Source organism: Dasypus novemcinctus, chromosome 2, assembly GCF_030445035.2.
Source record: "Dasypus novemcinctus isolate mDasNov1 chromosome 2, mDasNov1.1.hap2, whole genome shotgun sequence".
Taxonomy (NCBI): domain Eukaryota; kingdom Metazoa; phylum Chordata; class Mammalia; order Cingulata; family Dasypodidae; genus Dasypus; species Dasypus novemcinctus.
In genome coordinates this window covers 77185011-77204614 of record NC_080674.1, presented here as the reverse complement: position 1 = coordinate 77204614, position 19604 = coordinate 77185011, and the positions used below count along the sequence as shown (strand labels likewise).

General features: G+C 41.0%; 1 protein-coding gene across 1 annotated transcript in view; it reads right to left on the bottom strand.

Moving 5' to 3' along the window:
* Positions 1-19604, bottom strand: part of SV2C (synaptic vesicle glycoprotein 2C) — a 300901-nt gene that overhangs the window by 141545 nt on the left and 139752 nt on the right. Inside the window, exon 3 of the mRNA XM_058275057.2 lies at positions 6257-6437. Coding sequence (XP_058131040.1) covers positions 6257-6437 — 181 coding nt within the window. The remainder of the gene's footprint in view (positions 1-6256; positions 6438-19604) is intronic.

Sequence of the window (19604 nt, the reverse complement as noted above, 5' to 3'; positions counted from 1 at the left end):
AAATCTTTAAACAAAACAAAACATCAGGAAAAATGATCTAGCTATTGGAAGAGATGGAAGAATGCATTCCTATAGCACAAGATGGCAATGATCATTATGATAACTGGTGTAGCAGTTTGATATGATTATGAATTCCAAAAATAGATATTGGATTATGTTTGTAATCTGGTCTGTACCTGGGAATGACTGAGTTATGATTAGGGCTTTGATTGGGCCACATCATTAGGGCACACCCCCTTGGTGGGTGGGGACTTACAGATAAAAAATATGGCAAAGGACAGAGTTGAAAGTTTTTGATGTTGGAGTTTCAATATTGGAATTTGATGCTGAAGCCTTAAGCTGGAGCCCTGGGAAGTAAGCTCACAAAGGAAAGAGAAGGCAGCCCTAGGAAGAGAGGAATCCTGAACCCAGAGAGAAGCAAGACCGTGGAAGGGAGGAACCCAGGAAGCCTGAACTATTGCAGACATCAGCAGCCATCTTGCTCCAACAGGTGAAAATAGACTTTGATGAGGGAAGTAACTTATGCTTTATGGCCTGGTATCTGTAGGCTCCTACCCCAAATAAATATCCTTTTTAACAGCCAGCAGATTTCTGGTATTTGCATCAGCATCCCTTTGGCTGACTAATATAACTGGTAAGACGTGACGATGAAAACATGTAGACTTACCTAATCACTTTCTGTATACATCTAGGCATCCATCCCCCTCTCCAACCTTCCATCCATCCATCATCCCTCTATCCACCCACTTATCCAGCCAAACTGGGCCAGGTGCTTCACCAGTTGCTGGGAATACAGCTACAAAGAAAACAAATTCTGCCTCAATGAGTCAATTCTAAACAGTGTATATAGCTAATTTTTCACAGTTATACACTACACGTCAGGAAGATCTTTTGCTCTATTCCTTTTGACTTGATGTCAATAGTACCTTCACCAAAGGGTAGACTGGAAAATAAAGTGTCAAAAAGATCAACATTTATGTTGGAAATTCTTATAAAGGACATTGTCTAAGCCTTGCCATCCAATAGAAATATAATGCGAGGCACATTGTAATTTTAATTTTTCTAGTAGCCACATTAAAAATGCCAAAAAAGGTGAAATTAATAGTCATTTAACTCAATATATCAAAAATATCATTTTAACATATGAGCAATGTAAAAATTGTTAGTGAGCAATTTTACGTTTTACATTCTTTTATAAGTGCTGTATTCAAAATCTAGTGCTATGTGTTTTACACCTACAGCATATCTCAATTTGGACTAGCCACATTTCAAGTGCTCAGTATCAACATGTGGCTAATGGTTGCCATGTTAGTTGGACAGTGTGGGTCTAAGAAAACATTTTCCCACTAATTACAATTTGGGTTTGAGATTATTTTGGGGTTAAAGATAATCTAGTCCAGTTGTCACCCCATTTTACTCTTGGGAAAGGTCTTTCTATTCTACTTCTCTGGGATCAAAAATATCACTGAATTGGTCCATTCAAACGTGAATTTTTTTTTTTCACCTATCATGTATCATGTGTTGTGGCATATGAAATCAGAGACATTTCCAGTTGAGTATAAGACACAGCACAGCCTGATGGTTAGGAGCATGGGCTCCCAAGCAGAATGCCAGCTATGAAACCTGACTATATCACTTACGAAGTGTGAAGTTATTTAACCTCTCTGTGCCTCAGTTTCTGCATCTATAAAATGGGTATAAAAAATAGCTTCTTCCTATCAGGTCATTATGAGATTCAATTGAGTATTTCCAAAGTGCTTAATTCAGCATCTGACACAAAACAAGTACAACATTGGTCTTTGATAAAACAAATTTTAAAAATCTTGGAAAATTTCAAATGAGTCAGCATTTTTCCAATATGATAAAGTAAACCTTACCTTAAAAGAAATACTACTTTGAAAAGGAAGCCTTATAGTTTAGAATTAGACTGAAAATCAGAAGACCCGGGGGTCTGTTGAATATTTAAGTTAATCTTTCAGGGCCTCAATTTCCTCATTTAAAAAAGGCATAATGTTTTTCATGCCTGTTTATAAAAAAAAGTGGAAAAAAATGATATGCTACAGATAAGGTGCTTTGAAGAACTCCAGCTAATGGTGATCATTTCTTCAAAGCCAAGGTATTCACATTCCTATAATTTACTGTGGTTAATGAAAGGCAATTGTAAATTGGGAGGCACCATTTGCACAGGGAGAAATGACTGTTCTTTCTCTTACACTACACAGGCACGTTGAAATTTCATTTTGATTTCTGCTGCTATTGCTTTTTTCTACTGACCTTTATGCTTAGCGATGCCAGACCCTCACTGTGACATTCCTGACTCTAACTTTGCCAGCCTCCAAAGCATTACTCCCCTAATTAACAGTGACTGGAAACAAATAATTTAATTCTGGGGCAAATGAAAATGAATCAGTCGTGCCAACTCCATTTCCTATCTTTCTGATTTTCCGTAACAAAAGAGGGGAGGGAAATGTCTGTTACTTGGTGTGAGATTCACTTAAGAGATGGATGAGTAATTGGAAGTATCTTATTCCTCATTCCCGCAGAACAGTGTTGTCGCCAGTAGGAAAATCAATCTTTGCACTGAATAAATATTTAAAGTCAGGCTGAATATGGCAGCTAGACATATTTATGTTTCTAAGAAGATATGCTCGTGAGTTGGTCTGGTGAATTAAGAGGAAAGCACATTTAGAGACAGTGAAAATAACAAACCTCAGATAGAGCTCAGTCTAAAAGAGAATCTCCTTCTAGTCTCCTTTATATTCAGAATGAGGAATATTACACAGTGCTGCTAATTTCAGAAATTATGCCATTTGCAATAAAGTCAACACGAAGATACTTTAAACCTTGGATTTGGGAAGTAGAGTTCACTTGTTTATAGATTTGCTATTTAAAACAACGTAATTGTAACCTAAGTCCTGGCTAAGGACTCCTGGCTGAACCTCAGTCTGAAAAACGAGGGTCTTGAACTGCCCCTCATTGACCCAGAAATTCTATTCCTGCTCTAAAATTCAATGTGTGAATCTGGTGGGCACACGGCAGTACCAAGGGGCCCCCTGGGTCCTGACACTGCACCAGCTGCTGCAGAGAGATGGAAGGAAGAGCTAGATGGACTGCCCCTGCCCAGCTGGAAGTTACAGGCTGGAGGAGGAGAGACATTGACACATAGAAGGACTAAACAGGGTATCATGGAAAGAGTCACTGAGAGTGGGGTCTCGGGAAAGGCACTTCTGAGGACACGAGTGCGGAGGATCTAGGAGAAGAGCCCTGGAGGCAGAAAGGATGACACGGGCAGAGTTCCTAGAAAACGCCCGGAAGGTCTGAGCACCACAAGCCCATGACAAGAAAATTCTCCAAGTTTTGGAAACTCATTTCCTCGATCGTCTAGTTTTCCTCAGTTTCAAAACCAGATTAGAGCTGGAATGGAGGAAGCTGCTTAACTAAGTAGATAAAACACCATCTCTTCTTTATGATTTCCACAATGAAAGCCATAACTCTGTGGCTTAAGTTTTCATAAGGAAAGTTTAAATAAGAAAAGAAATATAGAAAACTTCAGCTGCTAATGTACTGAGTTCATAAGCAATGGGAGTGAAAAGGGTTTAAACATTTTGTGTTTGAAACTCACCCAAGTTTATGGACTATTTCACCCCCTTACTCATCTTTAAAAACAAGAAGAGCCTTGATGTGGAAATTGGTCTCTCATTCACAGTTTTGTTGTGGTTTTCTCTTTCTTCCATGCTTTGCAAGCCCCTTGTTGATACCTCTCTCCTGGCATTTAATATTTCTTAGAAGGTGGAGAATGGGAAAGCTGTCTGTATCTTCCCTCTAGTATTAGTCAGGAAGCAACTTGAGGCAAGGGCTGGTCTCTATCTGCAAAAGCTCAGCATGGTTTGATGCAGGAAGCAGGTGCTAAAATTTCTTTTAGTTTGATTGGAATAGAACTGGAGAACACAGACTTGGCCGAGATTGTCCATATTTAGAGGCAGGGCATCCAGAAAAACCCGGGGGCTGCTGAGAAATGCCTCTGTCATTGGGGTAGCACTTCAACCAAGCAGATGGAGAGGGTAATATAAGCTCAGGCGAGGAAGAAAGGAAACTTCCTTCATTTTCCTTAACAACTTCATTTATCTGATCCCCTCATCATCTGGATCCCACAGAACTCTGTGGACATTTTGCCATGTGGGCTCAGCCCGGGTCACCAGCCACTAAGCTGGGTTCACTTCCCCTTATCACCCCCAATCTCCATCTACTCTGGAGGGCAGAGATGGGCAATCCCACTGGCTGTTTTCTCCCAAATCTCTCATCCATGCTGAGTCTTTTCTGTTGCCCTCAGAGGCTAGACTTGAAATTCAAAAGTCAGAAAAAGGGCCCCTCTGCTCTCCCTGAGGCAATACCACCCCTGAATTAGCTTCTGCACAGTCCATTGGTCTGGAGTATTTTGTATCTACCACAATGGCCATTTTCTCTAAGGTCAATTGAATTGACCACACCAAAATCCAGAATGATAGCTAAAATGGCCATGACAATTTGAACACAGATACTTTTGCATCTGTGGATATATTTGAAATTTCCTGGAGAAGACCACATACGAGAGAACTGGAAAGTCCAGGGACCAGCTGTTAACCTGCTAGTGATATTAAGCAGGTTATATAAAGGAGAAGGAGGCCGTTCTTGGTATCAAGAATGTCTTATACTGTGGGCCCCTTCACTGAGAAGGCTCTTTAACAAATAGCCTTGAATAACACCTATTCTTCCTCAGGTGTATCTCAGTTCCTTCAACTTCGAGGTCAGCTGCAGTCCTTGAATCAATGATCCAAAGTACCTCCCAAGTCAGCCCTGGGTGAACCCAATCTCAGGGGGAGGTCTGGGCGCCGAGGACTCTCTCTGCTGAGGAAAAGCCCCCTTTCTCCATCACTAGTAGGCAAATAATTTTTTATATTTTTTTCCCAAGGACAAAATATTTTTATGTCTTCCCAAACTCTCCAACTATGTTGCTTTACTAGAATGTACTATCTGCACTCTAAGGAGAGGTCCTTAAATTTGTATAGGTTAGTTAAATGTTTGCAAAATGTCCATTATGTGCAGAATGTAGCATATGAAGAGCTAAAGGAAGATAAAAAAGAACACCAGGAAAGTCAGGTAAATCAACCAATCTTGATATATGTATAAAATTTGCAGGAGAAAAATGATATGCAAATTTTAAATATATTTTGAATGAATTATGAAGATGACCAGTCTACAGAGAGAAATCTTTGTACTCAAGAAGTAATCTGCTCATGCAGTCTTTCCCCCTGCATTAATATTAGGTCCAATTTTAAAACACTACTACATGTCATTAAGAAAGACACTAGTTCTCCGACTTTTTCTTTTGGTGAACTATGTTCTGTTGCATACACACCCCATCGGCGACAACCACAACTGACATGTTTCTCACATTTATAGCCCAGCCCTGTCTCCTTCACTTTCTTGATTTATTTTTTCATTATATAGTGTTCCTTTAGATTCTTCTTATGGTAGACACCTCAAAAAGAATGTCTCTAATGAAAATAAAGTTCTCAAGCATGCATCAGAAATTTCTCATTTTTGTCTATTTTCCTTTATCAATACAGAGTTCCTCATACCATCCTGATAAGATTGTGAATTCACTTAGTAATAAATGCTTCAAGATCTTTAAGGAAAATGACTATACCATTGGCTATACTAAGCACTGCACTTGGTTAATACAGCACGAATTCTGTTAATTCAACTCAAGTCAGGAACCTATGAAAAGAACCTGTTACATCTCAAAGAGGCAGGCTTTCTCCCTAATTAAAATGCTAAGTTAACACAGCTCAATAAAGCAACATTTACTTGAGACACTTTAATCCTGGGTTTAAGTGTATCACTGAATAGTTTGATATTTTAATTAGTACATAAAAGGTGGGACCAGAGCTATTTCTAGCTTAAATTTTTAGAAGAAAAATACATTTATCAATGAGTTCTGCCATAGAAACAGCATTTCATTTAAAACAATACCCATTTCCTAGAAGTGAAATACTAGAACAATCAATCAAAAGAACATAGTCACATGTTCCCTTCTCTTACAGATTTAAAGGGGTAATTACATTTCCGAGAACCAGCATTGGGATTTCCAAGGCTGACAGAAAGATAGGGAAAGAGATGTGTTATGATAATTCCTTGGTAATGGGGTTCTCTAAGTGGAGAGCCCAACTATGAAAAATAAACACATTGCTATAAAATATGAAGGAGAAAACCTTACCCGAATCCAGAAAGTAAGCGACAGAAGAGAAAGAAGCCATAACCTTGGACAAATGATGAAAGGAAGGCAAAGAATCCATTGACAGACAAGCAAATCAGAAGAGACTGCTTCCTTCCCACTTTGTCTGCCAGTCCTCCCCAGAAGAATGCTCCCACCATCATCCCGAGGTACACTATGCTACCTGCAAAACACAGAAAACAGAAACATATCAGAGATTGGGAGTAAATGACACAGGTAACAGCGAATGAACAAAAAACAAAACACATTGCAGCATTTTGCATGGGAAAGACTTCATTAAAATATGTCCTTCTGAATGCACTAGTCAGCTTGCAGGTTGGAAATTAAAAGATGCAGGTTGCCTCTGGCCACCATGTCTAATTGCAAGGACTGATGGGAAGACATTTTCTCTACCAGCACATCTCATCCATTTGAAGACAAAACCCTAATGTTCTAGCCCAGTCTTCTGAGGATGGGTACACAATGGACAGCCTGAAAAGTCTTCACACAGAACAGTCCTGGCGTTCTTCTTTGGTCTTTATGCCCTGCCTAGCACCATGGCAAAGCCAAGATAGGAGACTGAGTCAAGGGTTCTCAAAGTTGATTCTCCCAGCCTGCTTTAAATTCCTTCTCAGAGTATTTTGGACCAATGGTCTTAGGGCTCTTTTATTTATTTTGTTAATATACTTTTTTTTTAAAAAAGATACTTAGATAACATAAATGTTACATGAAAATTATAGGGGATTCCCAAATGCCCTGCTCCCTAGCCCTCCCATATTTTCCCATATTAACAACATTCTTCATTAGTATGGTACATTTGTTACAATTGATGAACACATTTTGGAGCATTACCACTAAGTGTGGATTAAGTGTGGATTCTAGTTTACATTGTAGTTTACAGTCTCTTGCACAATTTTGTAAGTTATGACAAGATATATAATGGCCTGTATCTGTCATTGCATTAGATCCCATGGGGCAGAAGGCTGGGACTCTCTTGCTTGCAGTTGCAGACTCTTTCAGTTTCTTGGGACGGTCGTTGTCCATCATCATCTCCTTGTTAGTTGTCCTGGGTGAGTCCAATGAGCTGGACAGTAGGTGTTCCAACTCTGTTGAGATTCAGGGCCCAACTGGCACATGGACAGACCAAAGATTTAAGTCTTTTGGACATACACCTATCAACTCTAGTACTAATCACAGGTTAAAAATAGAAGGGGAAGAAAAGCTATGTATAGGGAAACCACAACTGAGTTGAACTCTGTCATATGGGAGAGCATAAATTCCAAAGTGGGGCCCAATGGCAAGGCACCAAATTCCTGAGCTGTGTTAGGGCTCTTTTAGAGGACTTTGTTGATTCTTCCTTTCTAAGCTTTCCTGAAAGTCCAGGACCTTCCTTGGGAGTCAGAGAAATGTGCTAGAAGCTTATGAGAGCTCATTTTAAAAGTCTCTAACTCTGTTCATAAAAGATGACTCTTTCTTGTAGGCAGACGTTTAAGGACCAGTCACGTAGCTATTGATATGTAGAAAAATATCAAACTTATCATGGCCAACTTTGCTTACATACTGGAAACAAGTAGAAAATCAGGAGTTAGACAGATGTGTATCTTGGTGTCATCATGAGTATATACTTAAATTTTCTCATTTACTTGCTTATTCTAAAAAAACAAACACTTCCCCTTCAATCCCCCATACCCTGCCCAGAATCTTTCTCAAGAGGAAATGATGTTAGGAGGGTAAAAGTTAGCTCAGGAAGGTTTCTAAAATGGTGTGCAGTGTCTAAGCAGAATTAATAAGTGAAAGCTTGTTAAACCTGGAATGTAAAGTTAAAGAAGTGGCTACTTTATCTTACATACATTTCTGCTTTTACCTCCGGCTTCACCAAAACACTATCTTTTTTTTTTTTCTTCAGATTTTCTATATGTCAGTACACTTTTATTTTTGAACTTCTTATTTTGAAACACATTCAAACTTACAGGACAGTTACAAAAATAAATTCTGACACACTCTTAACACTTTTAGGCTATTTACCCCTTTGCCTTGTCCTTCATTTCCTGCTTGCAATGAGGCTAGAGATTAGCTAGTGAAGAAAAACGAAAACACTTTTTTTTCTTTTTCAAAGATTTATTTTTTATTTATTTTTGTCTCCTTCCCCCTCGCCCTTCCCCCTCTGCTCTCTGTGTCCATTCACTGTGTGTTCCTCTGTGTCTGCTTGTATTCTTGTCAGCGGCACCAGGAATCTGTGTCTCTTTTTGTTGCGTCATCTTGCTGTGTCAGCTCTCCGTGTGTGTGGCGCCACTCCTGGGCAGGCTGCACTTTTTTCACACTGGGCAGCTCTCCTTACAATGTGCACTACTTGCACGTGGGGCTCCCCTATGCGGGGGACACCCCTGCATGGCACTCCTTGCGCGCATCAGCACTGCATGTGGGTGGACCAGCTCATCACACGGGTCAGGAGACCCTAGGTTTGAACCCTGGACCTCCCATATGGTGGGCAGATGCTCTATCCATCGAGCCAAATCCGCTTCCCACAAAACATTATTTGAACAGTCCATTTTCAAAGGTTCATTCAAGATATTCAACAGCAAGTTAAGAAGCTAATAAAATAGTGGTTTATTTATTGCTTTGGATTAGTTTGGAAATGACCTATTTAAACATGCACCCCTGAATTAGTTTGCTTAACACACAGTTAAAAGATCAATACAAGGTTCACTGAGTGTGATGAGTGTGCCGCAGTGATGGGGGAGGTTGTTGGTGTGGGAGGAGAGGGGTGGGGAGGTGGGGGGTATATGGGAACCTCTTATGTTTTTTTAATGTATTTTTTGAGATGTATATATCTTCAAAAAAATACAATTTACAAACATGATGGGGGTGGGGGGGTGGGGAGTGGGTTACATGGGAACCTCTTATGTTTTTTAATGTAATGTTCTTTTGTGATCTATTAACTTTAATAAAAAAGTGTTAAAAAAAAATCAATACAAGAGCCAGAAGGAAAATGCTTGGCAAGGACTTGAGGCTTTCACACCAATGACACATGAGTCCTGCTTTGCAGATAAGTCCTTGCTTAGCCAACTACACAGGGCTATGGTGAATGGCGAATGTTGGAGCAATTGAAAAACAAGACCAATTAAAAGTTATTTTTATTTAGACTGGGATACTGGAAAACAGGTGGGCGTTTTTCCTTTGCTTGAGTGTGGATATTTTTTCCCCTGTTCTATGACTGATGGTACACAAATAATCCTTCTCAATAAAGACTACTCAAATTATGGGACTCAATATTTGTCTAGAAGATGATTTAAAGAATGTATCAGCACAGGACAAGAGAATTTCAAAATTTGCCCAGAGAAATGCACATGCAGGGTCTTTTATTTATAGCATAAAAGGTTCAAGTTTGCCACACATGCCTCTCATGAAAATAACCAGTAGCTAAGCTTATTCACAGTAAATGTCTGTGTCTTTTAAAATGTCCATAAATTAGAAAGTGGGCTTCCATAAATCAGGAGCAGCTGCCTGTGGCTGCTGCAACCTTAAGATTGGCAGTGGGGAAAGGGGTCTTTCTTGTAGCTCTAGCTCTAGGAACAAAGCTTCCCCAGTCCCTTTAAGCTTTATGGCAACCTTCTCAGCAACCCTGAGAGTAACATTAGCCCAAGACCTCTTATTCTACTACAGAAAGTAAGGGCAACACAAAGGCAAGTTGTCTGCATTCAATCAATAACCATTTATTATTGATTAATGATAACAGTAAACAACAGCCACCACTGCTACTTTTATTAACAGAGCACCTGTTTATGCTGGGCGCTCTTCAAAGAATATTCCACAGGCTCGTTCATTTAATCCTCACCACAATCCTGCAAACTTGGTATTATTGACCCATTTCACAGATGAGGAAGCTGTGGCTCAGAGGGTTATGTAACCTGCTCTAACAGCTAGATGTGGCAAAGCTGAGCTGTGAAATCGTGTTCCTCTTGCTCTAAGGCCCAAAGGCCTCTCTCAGGGCCAAAATTCTGTTGGAATGCACCAGGTCCTACTGACCTGGCTCCTCCAGAAAGAGTACCTGGCTTTTCCCTTAAAATCTGGCACAGCAGGACCATGCCTGGTGCTACTGATTCTGATTCCCAGCCAATAGCTGTTGTTAATTATTTTGGATACTGGCCTGGCCTTCCTGCTATGCATCTATTATCTGAAAACGGGAACCAGATGATATAGAGCAGTGGTCTCCAGCTGGACCTTGGTGCCCCTGCCTGACCTCAACTTGGTTCCATTTAAAGAAAGGGAATCTGAGCGTCTGGAAGGAGTGTTGTGGGGCACACCCTTTACCAGGGTCTCTGTTCCGCCCTGTTATCACCCACCACTTTTCACATGCCTTTGACCAGCCTGACTCTGAGGATATCGGACTTTCAGATTCCTGATGGGACAGGGTTTACAGCCTGGGAGAGGGGCTTTCCAATAACCAAGGCAGAAGGAAGCAAGCTGAAATAAACACAAATATAAGGGGAAGAATGAAAATTCCCCCCTCGCCATCCCTCCCCAACCAGAAGAAAGGAAGCCTCCCTAGGGGAGCAGTCGCAATCTGCTCCATGGCAACAGGTGCCTTCCCTAACCCTGCGGGGTCCCAAGAATATGAATGGAAGCTAGCACCTGTGGAGCACTTACCAGTTTTACGTGTTTTACCAGAGTTAACTCACCGAGTCCCCACAAGCGCCCTTCAGGGTCAGTGCTGTGGAAGCCCAGCCCATTGGCGAGGAAACTCAAGGACAGAGAAGCCAGTGGTCTGACCACAGGAAAGTGAGTGGTGGGTCCAACCCAGTCATCAGCAGTTTTCTGCCTGATGTGGTCATGATTCCTTAAACAACGCGGGCTGCCCTCCTGTGATACCCCCTGGTTTGCCCAGACCACTCGGATGTGGTACCGCCCAGAATGGAAAGTAGTCCCTCAAATGTCTCTGAGATGCCTTCTCCCTGGGCACCACCCTCATACAATTAGAGGCAGGAAGTGATAGAAGGGAGTTAGGGGGAAACGCTGCCTTGTCCTGCCCCAACTAGTCCTTAGCACTCCAGAGGGGGCACAGTCCTGACCCTGGGTGGGGGCTGGTGGGGTGTCACTGCTGAAAACAAATGGGTGGAGTGACAGGGAAAGTGAAAATCAAATCCCTTGCTAAAAAGGACAGGCTCCCTTGCTCTAAGTTCCCCTGCATTTCTGGTCCGTGGCGGATGATGCTCGTGCCAGGGCTTGAAACGACAGTCCTTATGGCTGCCCTTCTCCAGCCTTGTCTCATCAAGGGAGAATCTGCCTTTCTGAAGTGCTGGAAACCAATATCTTAAAGGTTCACAATTCAGGTGCTAAATTGCTCCCAACCTGCAGCATTGTCAGGCTACCACCCACACAGGTAGATTCTTTAAAAATCTGGGAAAGTAAAGGCTGAGCAAGCTAAGAACCTAAACTCCCACGATGGAGACAGCTTAGTGTCTTGATAAGGGGGCAGAAAGTCCTCCATTTATCAGTAGCATCTCCTGCTTATAGCCCCTTGAAAATAAAAGACATTAAAAATAATACTTATTAGGGTTTTAAAATATAAGAGTTAAAAAAAAAGGCCCATCCTTTAATCCCCCCATATATTCTTTTAAAAATATATTAAAAAACGGAATATATCTACATGCAAAAAATTCAAATCATATAAAAATACATAAAATCAAATTAAAGTCACCCTCACTCCCCTGCTGGACTCACTTCCAAAGATAATTACTATCAAGTAAAAAAAATTCTTCTAGAAAGTTTATACATACAAACATATAAAAATGGATACCCTACATTTTCCCATTATTATCTTTTTTTTCCTGTTTAGTACTTACCTTTTCTTCCCTTGTGTTTAGAATTTCCAAATTGAGCAAGCCAGAAATACTCTGTCAGAATTTTAATAACTTCTTCAAAATACATTTTATATATTTCAGAAAAGCATTCACTATTAACCATCAGGGCAAAACCAGTTTTTTTTTCATCTTAAATTACTTTTATACCTAAAATAAAGACACCCCAACCGGCTTAAATTAGAGGATATGAAATTAAAATTTGAAGAATTTATTGAGCACCCACTACACATAACTTTCCCAAAGTACTGGAAACCCAAGGATAAATAAACCATGATCCCTGAATTTAGAGAAGGAAAAAGGTCACTTATCTTTATCCTATACCTCCTCTAAACCAGGAGAGGCAGGAGAGAGTTTCGGAATATCATGTCATGTAATCCTCCTGTTGGGGATTGAATCATGGAGCCTACCAACGACACATTCGAGTGTTAATCCACTTGTTTGTGGGTGTGAACCCATTTGTAAATAGTATGTTTGAAGGGGTTAAGTTGAGCAAGGGTGTGGACTCATTTGGGATTAGGATCTTTGAAGATTCTATTTAGATGAAGCCAAAGTGAACCTGGGTGGGGTTTAATCCATATGACTGAAGTCCTTATAAAGAGAGGAAATTTAGACATAGACAGATGACTGAGCAGGAGGAGAAGCCAGGAGAAGTTATGTGATGGAGACAGAGATGTAAGCCAAGGATCCCCAAGAATTGTGGCAAGCCAGCACCAGAACCCCACAGTCTCCAGGAGAAACAATGGCCTATCAAGACCTTGATTTTGGACTTTTAGCCTCCCAATCCATGACATAATAAATTCCTGTTGCACAAGCTACCCCATTGTATGTTATTTGTCATAGCAACTCTCGCAAACTAAGACACCTCCCAGCAACCCCATCTGATCATGTCCACTCTCCAGAGAGGGGCATCCAGGGCAAAAGCTTCCACGGCCTCATGGGGTCACCTGACCAGTAAAGGACAGTGCTGCAACAGACACTCATGTACCTGTGCTCCAAGTTCCCCAAATTTTCTTTCTACTTTACCATGAGGGCATAAGGAGCTCATCATTCAGTGAGGGAGACAAACAGGCATAAAATGAAAGGAGGCTCCCTGTGTGGTGTGTGTTCTGATGGAGGTGTAACAGGAGCAGAGGGGTGGGAGGTGGCTACTAATTCTAACTGTGGGAAGGTTTCCTGAAAAAGGAACACCTGAGGGGAATCCGAAGGGTAAGAAAGATTTCAAGATGGTATTAAATTCTTCCATAACTGACAGGTTTAGTTTAAGTGTAATATCAACCTTTATTTTCACTTTTATTCTGGTTAAAATTTTACTTAAGGGGGAGCAGATGTGGCTCAATTGATTGGGCTCCCATCTACCATATGGGAGGCACTGGGCTTGCTTCCCAGGGCCTCCTTGTGAAGGCAGGCTGGCCCACGCCCACAGACAGCTGATGGCCTGTGCCCATGGAGGGAACAAAGGGAGATAAGCACAGAAGAACGTGCAGCGGATGGACACAGAAAGCAGACAGCAAGCAAGCGGCAAACGGGGGAGGAGGGTGATAAATAAATAAATAAATCTTAAAAAATATATATATACTTAAGATTTAAAGGTAATACTCTTTTGTGACTATGGTTGATTACGACTGGTAATTAGACTGTTTCGTTGGATATGTTATGGAAAAAATGAAATCTTATTTACCCCCTGTTTATTTAAGAAAAACATACCACAATTAGGTATTCATTTGTTGAGCGTATGATCTAGTTAAAGCCAAAATTTTAATGTTAGAAAAGTCACAATGTGAATAAACGGTAATCACACTGGGACTGTCAGTAAACAAACTACGTTTCCTGCCTGGTTTGTGCTCAGTCTCCACAGTGTTAAAATGTGGAGTCCTAGAAAACTCCAAGGCAGAGATATGCTCTTGGCAGACATCAGCCTTCTCCGTTCCCCATGCCTTATGATATTGTTTACGGTCTGACCTAAAAGGAACCCTAGTCCTAAGCCTCTCCTTTTACAAATAGAACAATTGAGACTGAGAAACCAGAACCTAAAATCAGGTCTTCTAAGATCTTTGCTCCCCAAAGTATGATCGCTGGACCAGCAGCATCAGCCCCAGCAGGGAGCTTGTTAGAAATGCAGACCCTAAGACCTGACTCAGAATCTGCATTTTAACAACACCCCCAAGTGATCTGTATGCCTAGCAGAATTTAAAAGCACTTTTAGGCTGTTGTGCGCTCCATTAAAACACATTTCTCTAATATAATATTTTACTTAAAGTTTGTATTTGTCTAATACATTTTTGAGAGGAGGAAATGCGAGTCAGTATTTATTAGCAAAGATGCAAAGAGCCTGTCGGGGCTGCCCTGGAAGAGTCAGAGCTCTCAACAGGACAGCCAGGAGCCAGAAGGGCACTTGGAAGCTTCCAAAGGCCAGCCTTCCTCAGCTGGGCAGACCTCCAATTCAGTTCCACAGGAGCAACATCAAGGGATGCTGGCCTGTGCTTCTCTGCTTCTTTCTTGAATTCAGAGAAGATTTTAATTCAGCTGGGCTTGCAGGATGTGGAACCTGACCTGAGAAAATCAAAGTGAGGACCCCTAACTACTCTTTCTTCCGCAGCTAGAGCCAAGGCCATTCTTGCCCGCCCATCCCCTCAGTCTTTCAGGAGTTGTCACAAAGAGATCTCAGGCATGACTTTCCCAGAAAGAAGTGTTCTAATGTGGGGGTCAGTTCCATTTCATTTAATCACATCGCCTTTCCCTTGATAAGCATCACATTACTATGTCTGTCTCTTCACTTAAGCTGCTTTTACTTCTTTCTGGCCATCTTTAAGGGGGCAAATCTCTTCTCTCTGACACCAATTTAAGCCACATGGAAACAAAACTGAACGTTAAGAAATGGTATGAGGAAAACAGAGCACGTTTTAGAGTGTTTGAAGCACTCCAGCTCTCCATGGCTAATGTGTTACTCTAGAATGCATGGCACTATTTATTTATAAATTGTTTTTCAATGAAAAACAGTCTGTGTTCGTATTCTGAATTCAATGATAATCGCCATGAGGCAGCAATCACATTCACCTTTTATAGGGGGATTTTCTTAGGTTAAAAGTTTTTTCAAAATCAAAGTAAAATTAAAAATTGTTTTTGAATAACAATGACATGCTGGAATAATATGATCTATCAAATTCACGAGATTAGAAAAAAAGTTTTACTGACTAAAATATGTCCAATATTTTTCTGATATTAGTCCTTTCCCAAGAGGCAGGCCCATTTATTTCCCCTAAAGGTAGGGTTTCCCCCACTAACCTGTGTTATGCCTACGGTGGAAGTCCTCTCAGTCGATTTTCACTTAACCAGCTCACTGGATTAACCACACTCCCCATTCCTTCCCACAAACACACCAAGAACTATTAATATCACTGAGAAGCTTTTCCTTTAACTCACCAGCAGTGCTTTATTTTTACCAAGGGTCAGTGTGTTTGTACCTGACTTGTTTTTGCCAGTTCTGCTTATTAATTATGTAGTTAAACCTCAATCACATAATCACATTTCGTGAAATCTGAGCATGAAAGGAAAGGCAGCTAATTCTGCGAAAATGAATTCAGGACAGACTTGGAAAAGACAAGCTGCAAAATACCCTCACTTCTATTAAAATAAATGTAAGCAATACAATTTTAAAAGACTGGGAGAAATCATAAAAGTAAAAGATTCTGTGCTCAAATTTCAGTACATGCGTCTTTCAGTTCTTACTCCACTTAAAAGAAACTGAAACTGAAAATCAAAGATGCGCTGGCTGTAGTGATGCAGGAGAGGCAGTGAGGAACTCCAGTTTGAAGAGGAAAGCGTTTGATCCCGCATCCAAAGATGGACAAATGAATGTGTGCTTGTATGTTAAAATACAAAGTTTAAATACAGATGTACACTTCGTACGTGTTCCTACTTTTACCGACTTTTGCATTAACTGATCCATCACCAGTCCTGATCTAGTCAGGTAAGCGGGTCTCCACCTTGCCTTGGAAGACTGCTGAAGGCGTGCTCTTCCTTGTGCTCAAAAAGACCAGGTTTGCATCAGCCTTTAGACTAGCCACCAATCACATACCAGCTGGTTTATCTTATTTCTGATGGCCACACTGAAAACAGCATCCTCATAAAGTAAATCTCAGCACTCACAACCTCCTTCTCTCCCATTTCCTCAAAGGAAGGTTTCTCCCCCTTCTCCACACCCCCCCACCCCCTCCCCAATTTGCACACTGGAAAAATCCATGGAGGGTTGAGACATCCAGGATTAATTCTAGTTCTCCCTCTAAGTAGTTGTAGGATCTCAGGTCAATCATTTGCATCCTGTGTCAAAAGCTATTTTGGACCTGGTGTTTCTTTGGCCCTGTAAGCCCAGCCCAGCCTTCTGTTGATGGGGAGGGAGGTGCATCTCTCCCTGCTGGCCTTTTATGGGTTCTCCCCAGCCATCTAATGATATGGAAGCTTCCATAGCTGTTGCCCTTTGGTTGCTTCTCCTGGACCCCACAGATGGTTGACCAAGAGTGTGACCTTCCCTCTGCCAGACCCGCCTCAGTCAGCAAAAGGTTGATTCCAGAGGCCACTGACCCTCCCAGCTGCCTCTGTGCCCAGTGCTAAGAAGGCTGCTGCACTGCCCTCTTTATCTACAAGGTACATTTTCTCATCCCTGGTTTCAAATTCTGTGCATGAATTAGAAATATAAAAACTCAAGTTCAGTGTTCATTCCATTGAGTGTGCGGAGAAGGGAACCCATCATGAAAGTAATAGGGGTTGAGGTGGAGGAAGAACTGTTTGTTTTGACTATATATACCAATGCAATATCCTTTACTTTCATTCTTTTACCATTTACCACTCTGAACTTTGGTCCAGGCAGCAAACAGGTAAGAAACCAGGCTCTTCAAACAGACGGGGGGTGGGAGTGGGGTGCTGGGTCCACACATCTCTCCCTCCCCCTCTCCCCCTCTCCCCTGAACATCTTGTTAGCTCAGCTATCCTGGGTAACTTAACCTCTTTGTGTCTCACTTTTCTATTATGTATAATGGGGCTAATAACAGTACCTACCTCACAGGTGTTTTTGAAGGAATAAAGTAGTTAGCACTGGGTGAAATACAGAGTTCTTCAATACTCAGCTACGATTGCTACTATTGGTGCAAAGTAAAGAGAAAATGGGAGAGAAGGAAATGGTGGTAGAAAAGAGGCAGCAGGAAGAAGAGGGCCCTGTAATAGTGTGGAAAGCGAAATTATACTTCTTGGCCTCCCTCAGTTCAAGCTCTGAAAGGAACCACCTGAAACAACACAGGAACAATCATCTAATATTTTTTATTTCTATTCCATTTCTTGGCTATGTCCATTTAATAGCTTCAATAGGGAGAGTTACAAAGTGTAAGCAGCTGCTCCCAAGTTAACATCAGGTAGGAACAGGTGAAATCAGATTTCAGGCTATCTAAAGCAGTGATTCTTTTTTATTATAGAAGTTGTGAGTTTACAGTAAAATCATACATAAAACATAAGGTTCCTGTATATCATCCTATTATTAACACCTTGTGGTACAATTGTTACAACTGATGAAACTTATATAGTTATAGTTAATAGTGTGATTTCCTGCTTTTTTTAAGCCCAGAGATATACTTTTTTGCAATGTGAAACTATTTAAATATAATTGATAGCCTTCTCTGAAAATCAACCCATTAAAAATTTAAGAATGTATTCAAGTTTATTTTTTCTTTTTAAAGAAGCTTTAGATTACACATATATTACATAAAAAAATACAGGGGGGAAGTGGATGTGGCTCAAGCAGTTGAGTTACTGCCTACCACATGGGAGGTCCTAAGTTCTGTTTCCAGCACCTCCTAAAGAAGACAAGCAAGACAGCAAGTTGAAATGTGATGGGCTGGCATGGCGAGCTGGCATAACAAGATGATACAACAAAGAGCACAAGGAGGAATACACAATGAGAGAGACAAGCAGGGAGCAGAGGTGGTTCAAGCAATTAGGTACTCCCTCCCACGTGGGAGGTCCCTGGTTTGGTTCCTGTGACTCCTAAAAAAAGAAGAGCACACAATAGACACAGCGAGCACAAACAAAAACAAAGGGGGGGGGGGGAGAAATAAATCTTTAAAAAAATATATAGGGATTCCCATATACCCCACCCCCCATATACACTTTTCCCCATTATCAACATCTTTCATTAGTGTGGTAAATTTGTTACAATTGATGAACAAATTGAAGTACTGTTCAATTTGGTTAGTATAGACTAACCACGGTCTATAGTTTACATTATGGTTTACACGGTGTACAATTGTATAAGTTTTGACAAAGTGTATAAAGGCCTGAAACTGTCATTACAATGTCATGCAGAACAATTTCAATGTCCCCAAAATGCCCCATGTTATACCTATTCTTCCCTCTCCCTCCCCTTAAAACCTCTGGTAGCCATTGCCTTTATATCAATGTTACAAGTCGTTTCCTTACTTGAATAATGTCTGCTTTAGTCCATAGTTGCATTCCCCCCTTATGTTTGTTCATTCCTCATTCTTGAGGATTTTGGGGATGATGATGCCCACTCTGCTTCCGACTGAGAGGGGGCTTAGATCCTGTGAGGCAGATGGATGGAAATGTCTTGCTTGCAGGTGTAGATACTCTCAGAAACAACCATTTTTTTCAACCACTATTTTTAGCAGCCACAGGTAGAGGTCATTATGTGTTCAAATGCATCTGTGGACTTTTACAAAATCAAATAAAACCAGAGAAAGACATATGTATACAGGAGATAAACCTTCAATTTGCATTTGGAGAATATTTACAACAGAAGTCAGCTCATTTTAGCGAGAAAGAATTGTAAATACCAGATGCAGGCTACAGCATGTCCCTCACTTTTTTACATTTGGAAAGTCTGACATTTAAGTTCGGAGTTCCAGGCAGAGACTGATGCTAGCTGCTAATATAGACAGGGGATGCCATATCAAGGAACACGGCTACTTGTTGCCTAAGTCCATATGGGCACTAAACTCTACAAAAATGCAGAGACACTTTCATTGAATTCAGTGAGCAGACTTCAGAAGGATAGCTCTAGTAATGAAGTCCAGTCTACTTCCTCTATATCTTAAATATTTAGTAAAATAGAGGAAGATATACTAAAATGTTTTTTGTATGTATGGGTCTACATGCCCAAAGTAAGGCAGTTACAACCTGCCTGGTACTCAAAGCAATGGAAAAACAAGTCCTCGAAATTGAGAAAGTTAGAATCAGCCACTTCCAGATGCACCAGGGATGTCAGCAATCAATTCCACACCAGTAGGGCCCCTGTCTCTGCAACTCTCCCCACTCCAAGTGCTATGCTGAGGGAGGAAAGTGGCAATTGACTAAACCCCTTCTTCCATAAACCCAACCACTAACCCAACATATGAAGCAGGTGATCATTAATTGCATAGCTCTGAGCTGAGCTCCTGCTGTAAACCAGGCATTTCGAAAGATGTGACAGAAAGAGGAGAGGCTGGAGG